Source organism: Mercenaria mercenaria, chromosome 16 (genome assembly GCF_021730395.1).
Source record: "Mercenaria mercenaria strain notata chromosome 16, MADL_Memer_1, whole genome shotgun sequence".
Classification (NCBI taxonomy): domain Eukaryota; kingdom Metazoa; phylum Mollusca; class Bivalvia; order Venerida; family Veneridae; genus Mercenaria; species Mercenaria mercenaria.
Genome location: NC_069376.1, coordinates 47078831 through 47096725, shown reverse-complemented (window position 1 = coordinate 47096725; position 17895 = coordinate 47078831). Strand labels below are relative to the sequence as shown.

The 17895-nt window shown below is 34.7% G+C and overlaps 1 protein-coding gene across 1 annotated transcript in view; it reads right to left on the bottom strand.

Annotated features, from left to right (window-relative positions):
* Positions 1-17895, bottom strand: part of LOC123543332 (kinesin-like protein KIF13B) — a 253779-nt gene that overhangs the window by 110195 nt on the left and 125689 nt on the right. The window contains exons 11-12 of the mRNA XM_053525922.1: positions 15021-15131; positions 14245-14379 (exon numbers count right to left, since the gene is read on the bottom strand). Coding sequence (XP_053381897.1) covers positions 14245-14379; positions 15021-15131 — 246 coding nt within the window. The remainder of the gene's footprint in view (positions 1-14244; positions 14380-15020; positions 15132-17895) is intronic.

The window sequence follows — 17895 nt, the reverse complement described above, 5'->3', positions numbered from 1 at the left end:
CAATAAGGCACAGGCAATGGTCACCATCTAATAAGATTTTGCAGATCAGTGACAGTCTGAGGACAGTAATGCTCAACATTTTCAAAGCTTTTTCACTAATAAGTTAAAGTAATGAAAACATTGACATAAACATTAATAGTATAAAAGGGGTAAAAATATTCAATCATCAAACTTTCACCTCTTACAATGCTTAATACAGAGTAAATTGAATAATGATTTGCAAAAATGGGCATAACTCTGTGGCAAAACAAGAATTCAGAGACCTCTATATTTCATGCCAAAACATCCTATTGAACAAGTATGTAACCAATTCCAACTAATGGTAACTTGCTAGGATACCAGCAAAAATAAACTATGTACAAATGCAAAACAGAGTTATGGAACCTGCACACTGCATGCCATGTTATCACAGAGATCGAATGAGTGAACTTTCAATCCATTCTCACTAATGGGTTGCCAAGACACAAGCTTATAAACATAAACTTACCCAAATATTACTGAATTGAAAATGGGGCATAACTTTGAAAACTAGACGTGTTTCTATAAGAACATAATATATATAGTAGTGTCCAAATTTTGTCTAAGCTTATAATTATCGTGCTCGACTATTGGAAGAATTGATAAAAATATGGGGTCAAAATATAACCGGAGATTTTCAGAGAAAAGAAGGAATTTCAAAATAGATATGACAAACAATGTACCTGTATTTGTGGAACTGAATATTTAGTCTTGCACTTATTATAATATATGGCAATGACTGTAACTAATATTATTATAACTAACTAATTTCTAAGTCAAAAGAGGGCAATAACTGAGCCATAAACTTGTCCTAGTTATGTAGTCTGACTACGTATGGAGACTGTGAAGGCAAATAAGTGGTCAAAGTTTGAAAGCCCTATGTCAAATAGTTTTGACAAAATGTGGACTTGCATGAAAACTAAACCAATTTCCAAGTCCAAAAAGGGCCTTAAAACAGCCAAAAGTCTTGACAGAGTTACACAATATTGCTTACAGCTAAAGACTGTTAGAATAAACAAGAGATAAAAGTTTTAAAGCCATATGTCGAACAGTTTACACAAAATATGAACTGATACAAAAAACTTAACCAAGATTTTAAGTTAAAAGGGGCCATAATTCAGATAATTGAGACAAAATGCTTGATGGAGTAAAGTTCTCTTGCCTAAAATTGGATATGGTGATGGTACAAAAGTGATCAAAGTTTCAAAGCCATATTTAACCAAGGTGTGATGCCGATGCCGACACCGAAGCCATGGTGAGGAGGATAGCTCTACTTATTCTTTGAATAGTTGAGTTAAAACATACAAAACAACCAAAAATTGCTACATTGAAGTGGGATATAACTAATTAAAAATACAAAACAGAGTTAACAAACTTGTGCACTGCATGTAAATGAAGTTTCTATTCCCACAAGTGGGCTCTGATGTACCAGCTTACTTATAAAACTTCACCAGAAATTGCTGAAGTTGAAAAGGGGAATAACTTTGCATAAATGCAAAACACAGTTAAGAAACTTGAAATGCTGGACAGATCATCAAAGTGAACAACTGTATGAAATTTCAACTCATTCCAACTAATGGTTAATAGATTTGGCACATAAAATGGCCAAGCATTATAATGCCAGCGATGTAAGTAATACACTAATCAATCCAAGCTGAAATAATGTGGCAAATGGAAAGTCATTTCCCCAGATTATTCTAGAATATCTCCAATAATTCCTCAGCAACTGGTCACATAGCCTGGCTCCCTGGCTGCATGGTTATTTTTATATAAATAATGCAAACATTTTATAATAAAATTTTAAGCCTCTAAAATAGCACATTTTGTCTGATGGCTGAACCATACCTATGTTCGGAGCCAGGGGCAATAAAAAATATCAATGTAGAAACAACCTGCTGGAGTAACGTCCCTCTTAATGAATAAAACTTATAATATATGTAAAGAAGAACAAACATAGGGACTGGAGCCAGTCTACTGGTCACATAAAACATTCATTTTGGTACCTCTAAAGCTGCTGTAATCTTTGGGGTAAATATTCCTGACCTGATTCAGACACATCTTCAGAGACAGGAGAAGAAACTTATGTGTGGAAAAAGTGACACTAAAACATAAATTTTCACAAAACATAAAAAGAGGGTCATGATGGCCCTGGATTGCTCACCTGAGTAATATGAGCTGCATGTTTCAAATGTCAAACTGATGCTTAAATATTGAGAAAGTCAGTAGGTCATATTCATGGTCAATGTAATTCAGTTTTACAATCGGTGTGCAAAACTGTGTATGTCATCCAAATTTCAAGGCTGTATCTTAAAGAACAAGAAAGTAGGTCAGTAGGTCAAGGTCACAGTCAAGTGACATCATATTACTTGGGGTCATCAGCTAATTATAATTAAACAGTCTTGTAAATAGGATCAGATAATTTTTAAGTATTTTTTCCTATATAACTCATATAATAACTAAGTGACCCCGGGGTGGGGCCTCTTTTAACCCCAAGTGTATAATTTGAAAAATTTTGATAGAGGACTACTAGGCAAGGCATCATACCAAATATCAAAAGCCTAGGTCTTTTGGTTTCAGACAAGAAGATTTTTTCAAGTTTTTTTCCTATATAAGTCTATGGTAAACTTGGGACCCCCAGGGCAGGGCCTCTTTTCACCCCAGGGGTACAATTTGAACAATTTTGGTTAAGGACCATATGACAATGCTACAAACCAAATATCAATGGCCTATGTCTTGTGGTTTCAGACAAGAAGATTTTTAAACTTTTTTTCCTATATAAGTCTATGTAAAATTTGGGACCCCCGGGCGGGGCCATATTTGACCCTGAGGGGATAATTTGAACAATCTTGGTAGAGGACCACTAGATAATGCTACATACCAAATATCAAAGCCCTAGTCCATGTGGTTTTGTACAAGAAGATTTTCAAAGTTTTCCCTATATAAGTCTATATAAACCATGTGACCCCCGGGCCAGGGCCATATTTGATCCTAGGAGGATAATTTCAATAATTTTGGTAGAGGACCACTAGATGATGTTACATACCCGGTATCAAAGCCCTAGGCCCTGTGGTTTTGGACAAGTTTTTTTCCTATATAAGTCTATGGTATTTTACTTGGGACCCCCAGGGCAGGGCCTCTTTTCACCCCAGGGATACAATTTGAACAATTTTAGTTAAGGACCATAGGACAATGCTACAAACCAAATATCAATGGCCTATGTCTTGTGGTTTCAGACAAGAAGATTTTTAAACTTTTTCTCCTATATAAGTCTATGTAAAATTTGGGACCCCTGGCGGGGCCATATTTGATCCTAGGGGGATAATTTGAACAATTTTGGTAGAGGACAACTAGATGATGTTACATACCAAGTATCAAAGCCTTAGGCCCTGTGGTTTTGGACAAGAAGATTTTTAAAGTTTTTCCTTTTGGTTGCCATGGCAACCACAGTTCTGCATGGAAATAATGGTGAACAAGTGTTGCAAGTTTCAAAGCAATAGCTTTGATAGTTTAAGAGAAAAAGTTGACCTAAACATAAAACTTAACCAAAAAATCTGATATTTTCTAAGTCCAAAAGGGACCATAAATCTTGCAAAAAGCAAGATGGAGTTATGTTTCTTGCTGTACAGGGTCAGCTTATGATGGTGAACAAGTGTTGCAAGTTTTAAAGCAATAGCTTTGATAGTTTAGGATAAAAGCTGACCTAAACATAAAACTTAACCAAGAAAACTGATTTTCTAAGTCCAAAAGGGGCAATAATTCTTGCAAAAAGCAAGATGGAGTTATGTTTCTTGATGTGCAGGGTCTGCTTAAGATGGTGAACAAGTATTCCAAGTTTCAAAGCAATAGCTTTGATAGTTTAAGAGAAAAGTTGACCTAAACATAAAACTTAACCAAGAAATCTGATATTTTCTAAGTACAAAAGGGGCCATAAATCTTGCAAAAAGCAAGATGGAGTTATGTTTCTTGCTATACAGGGTCAGCTTATGATGGTGAACAAGTATTCCAAGTTTCAAAACAATAGCTTAGATAGTTTAGGAGAAAAGCTGACCTAAACATAAAACTTAACCAGGCAACGCCGACGCAGACGCCGACGCCGACAACCGCTCAAGTGATGACAATAACTCATCATTTTTTTTTTCAAAAAATCAGATGAGCTAATAAATGAAATGAATTGCAATGATGGCGCCTGACATTCCATGCATCAAAAGGTCACTGTTTCAAACAGCTCTCACTGACTTTAGACTGGATCACAATCGGTCATAGCACGTCCTGGGATCCAGGCCTGGACTAAATCTACTCAGTTTAAAAAAATACATTACAGATCAAGGTACTGTTACAATAACCCAGTTGTATCACCATTTAACATTGTATTAAGGAAAATCAGTCATAATGTATTTAAGACCATATTCATATTTAATTTCTAAGTTTTTGACTGCATTCATGAAAATATTTCCCCCAAGACTCGAGCAGGAAAACTAAAACTGACTTGAACCGCCAGTAAGCACGCACTGAACAGAAACAGTCAATATCTGCATTTGACCAAACTGTAATATATGATTCGCCTAAATGGCAGAAATGTCTTGGGAGAAATATGTAACATAATTAACCCTTACCCTGCTAAATTTCTAAAATGGACTGATCCATCATTCAATCTGGGCAGTACCACTTAATATTTAAAGGGGTGTTCACTGAAAATTTACTGACTGAACAGCAAACTGTTTGAAACAGTGCAGACCATGATCAGCCTGCGCAGATGTGCAGGCTAAACTTGGTCTGCAGTGGCCGCAAAGGCAGAATCACTTGCCGCCAGCAGGCTAAAGGTTCAAATGGTTATCTAAAGATGATACATGGATAATAACACCTTTCCATAGAATAGTGTTCTTACATAAGCTGCTACTATACTGTATGAATTATTGATAATGCTCAAGCACCTTCAAATATAAGCTGGCATACAAGAAACCGTTTTATTACCTGACAATACAATTGGCCTGAATAATATTATCATTTGACTATATCGGCTTTAAAAAGTTATCAAAAGCGTTTTGTTTTTTAATTTAACTCGAGCTGAAAAAAAAGAGTTTATACCACTTTATAAAACAATAAGATGGCCATAAGTGATAAATAGGTTACTAGCTATGCATTGAGAAATCTTTTGCTACATAATATTGTGCAATATCTCTGCTGGATTACTTCTATATTTCTCCGTAGGAATCTAATAACATAATACATGTTACGAAAATGGCTGACAGAAAATCATTTAATGTTTTCTTATATTGCAGCCTTCTTAATTATGCATATTGTCATCTCGTTTTGCTCTCATCAATTCTTTCAAACCTTCATGCAAAGTTACCATTGTTGTTTGTCTCCGAAACTAAATTGCATCGAAAAGTATCTAGAAAATATCAATGAAGCTGTGACAGTATGTGGAAACTGTCAATGAGACAGATATGCTAGAAAACACAATGGCTAGGTTGTTGTTATAGTGGATGAATTAAATCCAACTGGGCCAAATAAAATACAGAGAATATTGCATTTATTTTTCAAGTTTAAACTCTGTATCTGAAATTCCACGGGACTGAGCCTATATTTATACATATTTCGTGATAACTGAAATTCCACTTAAAAATTAATGGAACTTTGTGAAAAATGGTTTCCGCCCAGGACTTGAGTTTGTGATATCCAGTTTCAACTGTATCTTTCACTACATGAGGCTCGATCCTACACTGGTGATTTTGAAATCAGTGACTTTAACCATGCCGTCATGGAGTACCCATAATTCGTTTCTTATATTCTTTAGCTTACAATTTATGTTCTGCTGGGAATCACTAGTGCTTATGCTGGTTTCTGCTGAGTTTGGCATAACATCAGAATGAAATGATATTGTCAGAAAGTTATAATTATGACTCCAGTTGGACTATGTTAACCTACCTGTGAAACAGCAGAGGGGTTTTATCTGCTAAATCAAAAATCAACAGGAGTTATCCTGCACACATAATACAAGGGTCCTATACAAGCCAGATCAACAGCAACCTTACATCTTAACTGCACAGAGAAACAATTCATATTTTCATCATCTATTATTGATTCTTTTGTCTCTTTTTTTCTCCAAGAAAAATTCCAAGTAGATGTGGAAATAGAAGGAAACAATTTAAGATTTATTGAAATGTCGCTCACTAAGTTCCAGAGACCTAATTTCCTCATGCAATAACATAATGACAATGTGAAAGTGCTCCACTCCTGTCAAAGGAAATCACAAGCACTCTTTTCAACTTCTAGTCTCTTCAACATGTAACTACAGTAACTTAGATCAATCCTATAAAGCAGATACAAGTTTATTCCGCTGGACTCACCAATCCCTGTCATGATACTGTTTTTCCAAGCTGAAATCTTCTCCAGAGATTCCTAATCAAAAGGCATGATGTTTTTTCAGGAAATTGTCCAATTTTCTTAAAATCTGTTGACATCCATTTCTCCAGGTTTCACTGGCCTTTTTTGTTGCTATTTCATAATAATGGCTAATAGTAATGCAACTATTTGCATGTCTGACAGAAATTATTCCAAAACATTTTGTAAAGGTAGAAATAACTAACATGTCTGCGAATCAATTTGTTAACACATCTTTTCAGACTTTTATGAGTGTCTGTCCATCTTATCTGGGTCCAATGTTATAAAATTAACGTTGGAGACCAGTCTCAATTCCCCAACATCTGACTGGTTGTTTCTGAACACAAATTCAAAATTGGAAATGCAGCATTCTGAGACTGGACTCTAATTATACCGTGTTCACACTAGCAGAACCGTTTTATTTTTATTAGGCACTAATTGGCTATAATTGGTATTTGACATTCAAAACCCATCAAAATATAATCTAGTTTGCGTCCACACTAGGCAAAGAAATGTGGTTTAAATATATACATGCAATGTTGGAAGTTAACAAATATCTTGCAATAAGCAACAAGAGCTGTCCGTAAGACAGCCAAGCTCAACTATTCGAAATATTGTCCCAGAAGCAGGAAAATATTACCCAAAAAAGTTAAATATCAAAAGAGTTTTAAGTTCAAAAGGGGACATAATTTGACCAAAATGCATATCAGTTATGGGACTTGCTGCTATCAACTAGTTTTATAACCCCGAAGACACATGTGAAGTTTCAATTCAATATCTGCATTAGTTTTGGAAATAGAAACTTGCATGTAAAACTTTAACCAGAATTTTCTAAGTCCAAAAGGGGGCATAATTTGCCCAAAATACATGCCAGAGTTATGGGACTTGACCCAGTGAGGTTGGTAATTGATCTAGAAAAAGGAAAAATAACTTTCAAATCTATATGCCTTTTAGTAATAGCTGTATGTACTTGCACGCAAAACTTTAACCAGGATTTTCAAAGTCCAAAAAGGGGAATAATTTGCTCAAAATACATGTCAGAGTTATGGGACTTGACCCAGAGAGGTTGGTAATTGACCTAGAAAAAGAAAAAATAAGTTTCAAATTTATATGCCTTTTAGTAATAGCTGTATGTACTTGCACGCAAAACTTTAACCAGAATTTGCTAAGTCCAAAAGGGGGCATAATTCGGCCAAAATGAAGGTCAGAGTTATGGGACTTGCTGCTATCAACTAGTTTTATAACCCCGAAGACACATGTGAAGTTTCAATTCAATATCTGCATTAGTTTTGGAGATAGTAACTTGCATGTAAAACTTTAACCAGAATTTTCTAAGTCCAAAAGGGGGCATAATTTGCTCAAAATACATGTCAAAGTTATGGGACTTGACCCAGAGAGGTTGGTAATTGACCTAGAAAAAGAAAAAATAAGTTTCAAATCTATATGCCTTTTAGAAATAGCTGTATGTACTTGCACGCAAAACTTTAACCAAAATTTTCTAAGTCCAAAAGGGGGCATAATTTGGCCAAAATGAAGGTCAGAGTTATGGGACTTAGTACTATCAACTAGTTTTATAACCCCGAAGACACATGTGAAGTTTCAATTCAATATCTGCATTAGTTTTGGAGATAGTAACTTGCATGTAAAACTTTAACCAAAATTTTCTAAGTTCAAAAGGGGGCATAATTTGCTCAAAATACATGTCAGAGTTATGGGACTTGACCCAGAGAGGTTGGTAATTGACCTAGAAAAAGAAAAAATAAGTTTCAAAGCTATATGCCTTTAATTGATGGCTGTATGTACTTGCATGCAAAAACTTAACCAAGGTGTGACGCGGACGCCGACGCCAGGGTGAGTAGAATAGCTAGACTATTCTTCGATTAGTCGAGCTAAAAAAGGTTACAAAGAATTGAGGCTATATAATACCATGTTCAGACTACGTTTTTAATCCTACATTAACTTGGGTTTATTTTTTAAACTCGTTTGCGTCCACACTATATGTGGTGTTAAACGTGAATTTTGCAAAGGTCAAGTGGTGACTGTAATGTAGCATTAAAACTACCTCGGGAGGTGGTTTTAATACTACATTAAAAAGTAATGCTACATTATTTTACAAATGTGAACGCAAATGTGAGTTATAACTGGTTTTACAATCCCAAATCTACAGATCTTACCTTTTGGAGGAAGAATACCATGTGTTTCTCTTTTGTATCAAACAATTGATGCTGTGGCTGGCAAAAGTAATTGGACTCTTGTTGAAACAAAAACATTAAATTGCGATATGGAGTCATGCTGATGCTCAAAATGGACAATAGATGGAATGAACAGAAATTCTTAGATGAACACAGAAGTTTAAATATTGATGACCCCTTCTTGTTTCTGTTAGTCTCAATTCTTTGTAACCTTTTTGCTTATTGCAAGATATTTGTTAACTTCCAACATTGCATGTATACATTTAAACCACATTTCTTTGCCTAGTGTGGATGCAAACTAGATTATATTTTGATGGGTTTTGAATGTCAAATACCAATTATAGCCAATTAGTGCCTAATAAAAATAAAACCGTTCTGCTAGTGTGAACACGGTATAAATGCAACAGAGACAATAAAGATTCTTCTGCAAAAAAAAGTAGAAATTCCAATGTATACAATATAATAACAATAAGACTGACTGGTGGTTTGTCACATACCCCTACACAGTTAAACCTGCTTTTGTGGTCACGTCTATTAAGCAGCCATCTATCTTGAACAGCCAGTCAACTAACTACCAAATCTGACATTTTGTTTTAATTTCAACTTGTCTTAAGCAGCCAGATTATGTTGCTCCCTTGGCTGGCTGCTTAATACAGGTTTAGTTTATACTGATTTATTTAAGATAGAATACCGTAACAACACTTGGCAGTCTCCGTGTGATTACGTACTATCGTAATTGAGGCAGTTCAGCATTCTTCGGATGTAGTTCAACACACATATGACCTTCTGTAAAAACCTGAGAATGCGAAAGTCACATACAGGTATGAGGTATTTTGCCTACTGTCATTACGGGTCCTATACCTTAAGCTCACAAATCCGGGGCTCAGAACGGCCGCCGCCTTAACCGCTAAACAACCATTCCCCATAAACAAAAGTTTGAATGTACTTCTAATTGGCCCTTTTTATAGAAATGTAGCTAAGAAACCTCACAGAGTCTTTAAATATTGCCTGCAAGAAGTCAACATGCAGGTTCAATCTATTTTACCTTATTCTGTTGAAAGTAATAAACACTTACCAAAATACTTCAGACAAAGTCAGCATTCTTGTGCAACATGGTAATTATAGCGTCTGTCAAAGGCAATGCATATCCTAATTAAGAACCCCAAACAGTCTATCAATCTGGCCAAACATTTTCACAACTCTATAGCAGTAATCAGTTTAAAACTTTCAATATTTCAGACAGCTATTCCCAGTCAGAATGAGTTCCTAAGGCTGTTAGCAAGTAAGTCCTTCTGTAATCAAACTAAAACAACTTTTTTGTAACACATCAATCAAAATTTCATAATTATGTTAAAAATAGGAGAAAATGATAGAACGTCAAAATATGTCAATTTAAGTTCTTGAACAAAATTTCAAAATTTCTTCAAAATATGCTGAAAATTGTGTCTGGTAAGAGCAGCGTTCTTTAAAAACTGACATACAATTTGTTTAGCAGAGTATCTTTTTTTAAGTACAGAACACAAATACAATAGTTACCTATATTTTTGATATTAAAACCAAAGTCAACATTTTACGTGTGTTTTGCAATTATCAGTTAACGATTTTCAATTCTTTGTGTTCAGCTCAATATTAGTTATTTCTTTTCCATCTGACTGTATGTAAATGAACATTTTCAGTCTTAACTCACATAATTTCAAAGAGAATACTCACGATAGATATCTGCTAGATCAGACCTTTCATTGATAAAGTGCTAAGCAATACCAGAAGTAATTAAAGAAGCATTTCATTTACATTAATGACTCTTACATGAGCAAAATATGCAAATTACTTGAGAAACTTAAGCAAGATTAATGAACACCACAAAACGAAGGAAAAAGGAGTGTCGGAGAATAAGAAAAGCTCTCTGCCATTTTTTTTTAATGAATATGTTTCTAGATGAGGGAAATAAGCTGCCTGATGGATGGGTATATATTTACATAAATAATTGTACTGTTGAAGAAAACATGGCTGAAAACAGGACAGAACGAGACAGCGAACAATAAAACATGAACATAAATGACTGCGATAGATCCGCTACCGCTATTTGATACAGACAAATGTGAAGTTAAATACAGAGTAATTGCATACTAACCAGTCAATACCAGTTTATTGGCAAATAACAACTAGTTTATAGCCCAAAAGAGAGGTCTAAAAACAACTTGTTCTTCTGGTTTTGAAATACCACCATGGTGATGCAGTTTCTATTCCTGGCAATGGGTGTAATAATTTATACCGGGAACTTCTCTAATTTTGTACGGAAAGGGTCGTAACATTCCTGAGCCAGTGTTTGTATATAATATATCATGTACATGTACCATCTTATAGCCTGTTTATAGGTCTGCCTATTAGTCTTGGGACTCAATGGCTCAGTCCTCTGAAAAAAATGCCTCTCATATTTGTGGATAAGGGTTCATCTTGGATCAACATGTGAAAAAGTCATCTTCATAGAATGCAAAAAGTCAGTAATTTCTGCCAAGACACATACATATGCTCCACATAATGCCCCGAGAGGGAAACCAAGTTTCTCTCAACTGCTATAGCTATTGCTGTAAAACTGCAACATGACCTTAACTATGAGACTTATCGCTTCAGTGGTCAGATTTGCTGTTGCAAGTGACTGCCATGTCAATAAAGGTTAGATTCAACGAACAAGCTAAATATATCATTCTAATAACTTGATTACTTATCTGATACCGTAACAAACACTAGTACCCAACCAGTTACTTGCAATATCTACCCTTAGCATATAAGTAACGGATTTAAAAATGCAATGTCTACGGACAAACTGAAGAATGTGCAATCTTTCTCACCAAGCAATTCTATGAGGAAAAAATTAACCAAAAACATATATAGAACTGTATTCACATCTTAAAGAATTTTATGAGAGAAGTAACAAATATATTCTAGATAAGTGTCCAGAGAATATTGATTTGTCCGAGCAAATGTATGGACAATCCCTGGGGATTATGTTTCTGGAGATTTCTTCCACGGAAACACATCGCCTTTAATAGGCCGATCTTTTTTTCCTTTTACACCAGACAAGATTGGCCGTCATAAAAAAATCTGCTAAACAAAAATGGCATGAAAAAAAAAATCCCATCTTTCCTGCAAATCATTATCTCAGACTTACTGAATATCTAAGGGAGATAACTGATAAATATATTGACCTGAAAAAGTTGCTTTTTATTTAGGTACTCAGAGGTTATGGCTAGTCTGGCTAACGACTAGATAATCTTTTTGATTTTTTTTATAATCATTTCTCTTATATATTCTGGCCAATCTTTCTTGGCTCTGATTATCTATCCAGAGTTTTGAGAAGAAAAGGGACATAATTGTACAAAATTTCAACAGCTTCAGAAGTTATCTCATGTGAACAAAAGACTGGGTCTGAACACAGACTAAGGTGATTGTGTGAACAAGGAAAAGGTGTTTTACAAATGTTTCAGTCAATCTATAGGACCATACTTAATTGATGGTTTGCTTTAATTTACTGTAACCGAGGCAGTCAACTAAAACACAGAACAAGCTTAAGTTTCACTAGAGCTATTGATACATTACACAACAAATTTGTGGTTTAATCAGACTTAACTGATAATGACACACTGAAGGATACAGAATTTGTCATATGAAAGCTGTCATTTTCAGATTGAATAATGAATGGATGGACAATGCCTAGTATTAGTAACTGTGCTGATTTATCGAAGGGAAATAACTCAAAACATTTACATATATCATCTCAGGAGAGTTGTCTTTTCTCTTCGTAGTTAAATCTGATTTCATAAATTGCTTTCACTGGATGTTTACTCAAAGGTATCAACTGTAGTCGATCAACCTTTCTGTCTTATAAGTCAGAGCTGGGAGCTTCATTGAAGTCTTTCGGTAATTTCCTACATAAATATTTCCATAATTTTGACATCACTGAGCCAACATTTACCAGATACTTCTTAGAAAGCAAGAGCTGGTTCTTGACTATTTGAAAATGTTTACCAAACTATTATTAATTTTTTAAAGATTGAATAAAATGCAATGGTTGAAAAAGTGTAAAAAAAACTTTTTTGAGCTAGGATGTAATAAGAGACGGTAGGTGTGAGGGAATGAGGGAATCTAAAAAGCAATATATGTCAGTGTGGGAAATGTTAAAGAAACATTTTGAGGAGGGGGGTGTAATGGGTGGGTAGAGGAAGTTGGGATAGTGATAACAAGTTAGGGAATACCAGTACTAAAAACATTATGAGTTAAAGTCAAACCGGGAAGTGCGCCATAAAACTTTAACAATACCATTAAATAATCTGACCTAGCGACCTTTGAGGTACTTGAGCTAAACAAAAAGATCTCTGCCCCTTACCAACACCAATCCTTGTGTGAAATTTGAGCATAATAAGGACAGTATCTAAGAATACACAGCAAGTTGAGAAGTTTGCTACTGAAAATTAACCAGCACTATTACAAATATCTGACCCAAATGACCTTTACATTAAGGATATCTGATCTCTGTCCCTTACCAAGACCAACTCTTATGTGAAGCTTGGTGACAATAAAAGCAGTCATTAACAAGATACAATGAAACTGAAAAGCTTGCCATAAAACTTTAACCTGACTGCAACAGTAACCACGTCATCGACACAAATGCCAAGGTGAGTACAATAATTTTCCTTACTCTTCGAATAGCTGAGATTAAAATGATCTGATTTCTGCAGACCTAAAAAATCTCAACTTCTGTTACTTCGGAAAAGTTAAAACTTCAAAATGGTAAGGTGTTTATACTCCAGAAACAATGATTATGTTTCTGCTAAAATTGAGCAATAACATTAATTCTTGTCACATGCTGGTTTTAAACTTAAAAAAAAAGTTTTGCAAGTGTATTAAGAGGCAAGTTCAGGCATGTACACCTAAAGTGTATCAATAATGTCAATATTTCAAATTGTAACACAAGAGAAGGTTATGAAGAACTCTCAAACCCTTCGAAAGTTTATGTTTTCATTATATATTCATCAATGGGGACAAATTTTCATGAATTTAAAGTCTATGCAAACTCACGAAATCAAGTTCAAATGTACAAATAGAATTCCCAATTATTTTTGTATTGAAATGTTTAATTACCAATTATTTCAGGTCCCAATGAAATATCCATTTTCGGGGCAAAAAGAAATCCTGTGCACAACACATAACCATACCATAAAATCATGAATATTTGAGGGAACTGATTTTTGTTGATTATCTACATAAATAAATCCAGACAAACAAGCAAAATTTCCATTCATTTTATGTTCCAATTTAAGATCCCAGGAAACAACTGTTTAAGCCAAAGCCAAATAATTCTTACCCACTATATTAATAAATTTTACAGTATATCATCGCCTTATTTCTGCAATGCTGTAACTAGCTTTTTGGTAGTAGGTTTAAGATCTGAGACAGTGTAAATGCTTACAGCCTCTTGAGCTAAAATTTAGCCTGTTTATGTCAGTTCTACAATGCCACAAATTCACCATCATACAGAAGTCATAGAGACATACCTGATGACACTGAAATCTAAATTTTGTCAAAAATGGAATTTCTTCACTCTGGAATTAAGGCGACAATATCTCTATCAGTAATTCACACTGAAACTTACCTTTAAGTAATAGACGAGCAGTTCATTAAGTGATGGATCAGCGTTAAGGTTGACAAGAAAGTATCTACTATGCTGGACTTTAATTCCCGATGTTTCCACGGATACCCCCATCTCTTCTAATGCTTTATGTCTTTCCTATCACAAAAAATGGTATAAAATAAAACTACACACAAAAAATATCAGAGAAAACAAAATGAATACACCATTCTTTTATACTTATCAGATACTAAATATAGTACTTTTTGTGATTTTTGTTGTATTTATCTCACTTGACAAAATAGTAGCAAAATCAGAAAAATATGTAAAATTCGGCAAAATGTAAGTGATTTTCAAAACAATATTTTGTATGCATGTATCAGTGAGCCTATGAAAACTATACCATTCAACAAATTTGTGAGAAATTCTTTACTTACCTGCATTCAGGTACAACTCTCTAAATGAAGATAACTTATGCTAAAATTGTGAAATTCAAAAATAAAACTGGATCATATACACTCTAGCAGGCCAGACCAATAACTTTAAACTGAATAAAATTTTCATGTCTTCTTTTTTTTTCTTTCTTTTTTTAAATAGCTTACTTCAAATATATCTTGCATCATCTGCAAAGAATGGTCTTTCAAGTTATGTAAACCACACTCAATGACTGGTTCCTGGAATACAAACTTGTACCCACATCTCAGCATGGGGATTATACAGCATGCATTTCAATTACTCTCCCTGCAAGATTCAAACCCCTGGGGACTGAAACTAATTTGGCAAAACAAAAACAGACATACCACTTGAATTTTCTCAGTTTCTGCTAGTTTTTCTTCCCAAGTTTTCCTCATTTCTTTCAATAATTTTTCTGATTCTTCCAACTTTTCTTTCAAGTCTGGGGCTTTCATACTCTGTAATGGAAAACTACTTGCATGCATTATAAACATTTTATCACAAGAATTTATAAGACTAACATTCTTAAAGTAGTTCTGCAAATTTGAAACGAACATCCAATCCTTTTACAATGAAGAATTTTATTTAACTGTATTTTATTGAAAGCATCACTAAATTCGAAGGAAATTCAGCCAACAACGAAAAAATATGGTTGTGTGCTTCATTTTTTGTAATACCAAATTCATTCATATTCCTCTTCTGGTTAATTTTCATAAAAGGCTTCCATTGATAAATCAGTTTTGATGTCATTTTTGACAGAAAAAGTTCCACAATGTAGATTTTAATAAAATTTTACATAGATGTAGTTTTACCTCTTTTCTATCAAAATAAATAATTTTTTTGTAACTTCTGTTTATACTAATCCCAGGTGCCACTGTGGAAAAGGTTTACTATGTCAAGAGAAACTGATATAAAACCAAATTTTGTTTCCAGATCAAACTTGGAGTAAATAAGGAAGAAGACCACTAGCCAATGTTTAATTAAATATTTGACTTCTTAAGCCTGGTCCTTCTAGAAAGTAGATTCCCTATGTTTCAATTATTTTATTTAAAAATGTTTACCCTTTTACCAGTCTCAAATCTGGTCAAAACAGAACATTTGTACAAAGTTGAGATAAATCCAACCAAGAATGTAGTATAAATTTAAGTAAAGCTGTATCAAGCAGTTCTTGAGAAGATAATTATTGTCTAAAAGATTCTTTATCTTAAACTATGATGGCCCTTTATGTACAGTTGAGTAGAACCAACAGACGGATGCTACATACCAAGTTTAGTGACAGTCCATTAAAGTTGTGTAAACCTAAATACTCTAGAATGACACACATGTATGATAATAAATTATTTATTATCATTAAATTGTTATATTAAATATCAACAAGAGGACCATGATGGTCCTGAATCGCTCACCTCTTCCCACATGACCCAGTTTTGAGTATGAAGTCGTTTTTTCTATTATTTGACATAGTGACCTAGTTTTTGAGCTCATGTGACACAGTTTTGAACTTGACCTGGATATTATCAAGATAAAAATTCTGACCAATTTTCAAGAAGATCCATTGAAAAATATGGTCTCTAGACAGGTCACAAGGTTTTTCTATTATTTGACCTATTGACCTAGTTTTCGAAGGTACGTGACCCTGTTTTGAATTTTATCTAGATATCATCAAGGTGAACATTCTCACTAATTTTCATGAAGATCTCATGAAAAATATGGCCTCGAGAGGTCACAAGGTTTTTCTATTTTTATACCTACTGGCCTAGTTTTTGACCGCATGTGACCCAGTTTCGAAACTGACCTAGATATCATCAAGATGAACATTCAGATCAATTTTCATGAAGATCCATTGAAAAATATGGCCTCTAGAGAGGTCAAAAGATTTTTCTAATTTTAGACCTACTGACCTAGTTTTTGACCGCAGTTGACCCAGTTTCAAACTTGACCTAGATATCATCAAGGTGAACATTCAGACCAACTTTCATACAGATCCCATGAAAAGTATGGCCTCTAGAGAGGTCACAAGGTTTTTTTTATTATTTGACCTACTGACCTAGTTTTTTAAGGCACGTGACCCAGTTTCAAACCTGACCTAGATATCACCAAGGTGAACATTCTGGCCAATTTTTATGGAGATCCATTCACAAGTATGACCTCTAGAGAGGTCACAAGGTTTTTCTATTTTTAGACCTACTGACCTAGTTTTTGACCGCACATGACCCTGTTTCAAACTTGACCTAGATATCATCAAGATGAACATTCAGACCAACTTTCATACAGATCCCATGAAAAATATGGCCTTTAGAGAGGTCACAAGGTTTTTCTACTATTTGACCTACTGACCTAGTTTTTGAGGGCATGTGACCCACTTTCGAACTTGACCTAGATATCATCAAGGTGAAAGTTCTGACCAATTTTCATTAAGATTTCATGAAATATATGGCCTCTAGAGAGGTCACAAGGTTTTTCTATTATTTGACCTACTGACCTAGTTTTTGATGGCACTTGACCAACTTTCAAAACTGACCTAGATATCATCAAGATGAACATTCAGACCAACTTTCATACAGATCCCATGAAAAATATGGCCTCTAGAGAGGTCACAAGGTTTTTCTACTATTTGACCTACTGACCTAGTTTTTGAGGGCATGTGACCCACTTTCGAACTTGACCTAGATATCATCAAGGTGAAAGTTCTGACCAATTTTCATTAAGATTTCATGAAATATATGGCCTCTAGAGAGGTCACAAGGTTTTTCTATTTTTAGACCTACTGACCTATTTTTTGACCGCACGTGACCCAGTTTCGAACTTGACCTAGATATCATCAAGATGAACATTCAGACCAACTTTCATACAGATCCCATGAAAAATATGGCCTTTAGAGGGGTCACAAGGTTTTTCTATTATTTGACCTACTGACCTAGTTTTTGACGGCACGTGACCCAGTTTTGAACTTGACCTAGATATCATCAAGATGAACGTTCTGACCAATTTTCATGAAGATCTTGTGAAATATATGGCCTCTAGAGAGGTCACAAGGTTTTTCTATTTTTAGACCTACTGACCTAGTTTTTGAAGGCACGTGACCCAGTTTCAAAGTTGACCTAGATATCATCAAGATGAACATTCTGACCAACTTTCATAAAGATCCCGTGAAAAATGTGACCTCTAGAGTGGTCACAAGCAAAAGTTTACGGACGGACGCACGCACGGACGACGGACGAC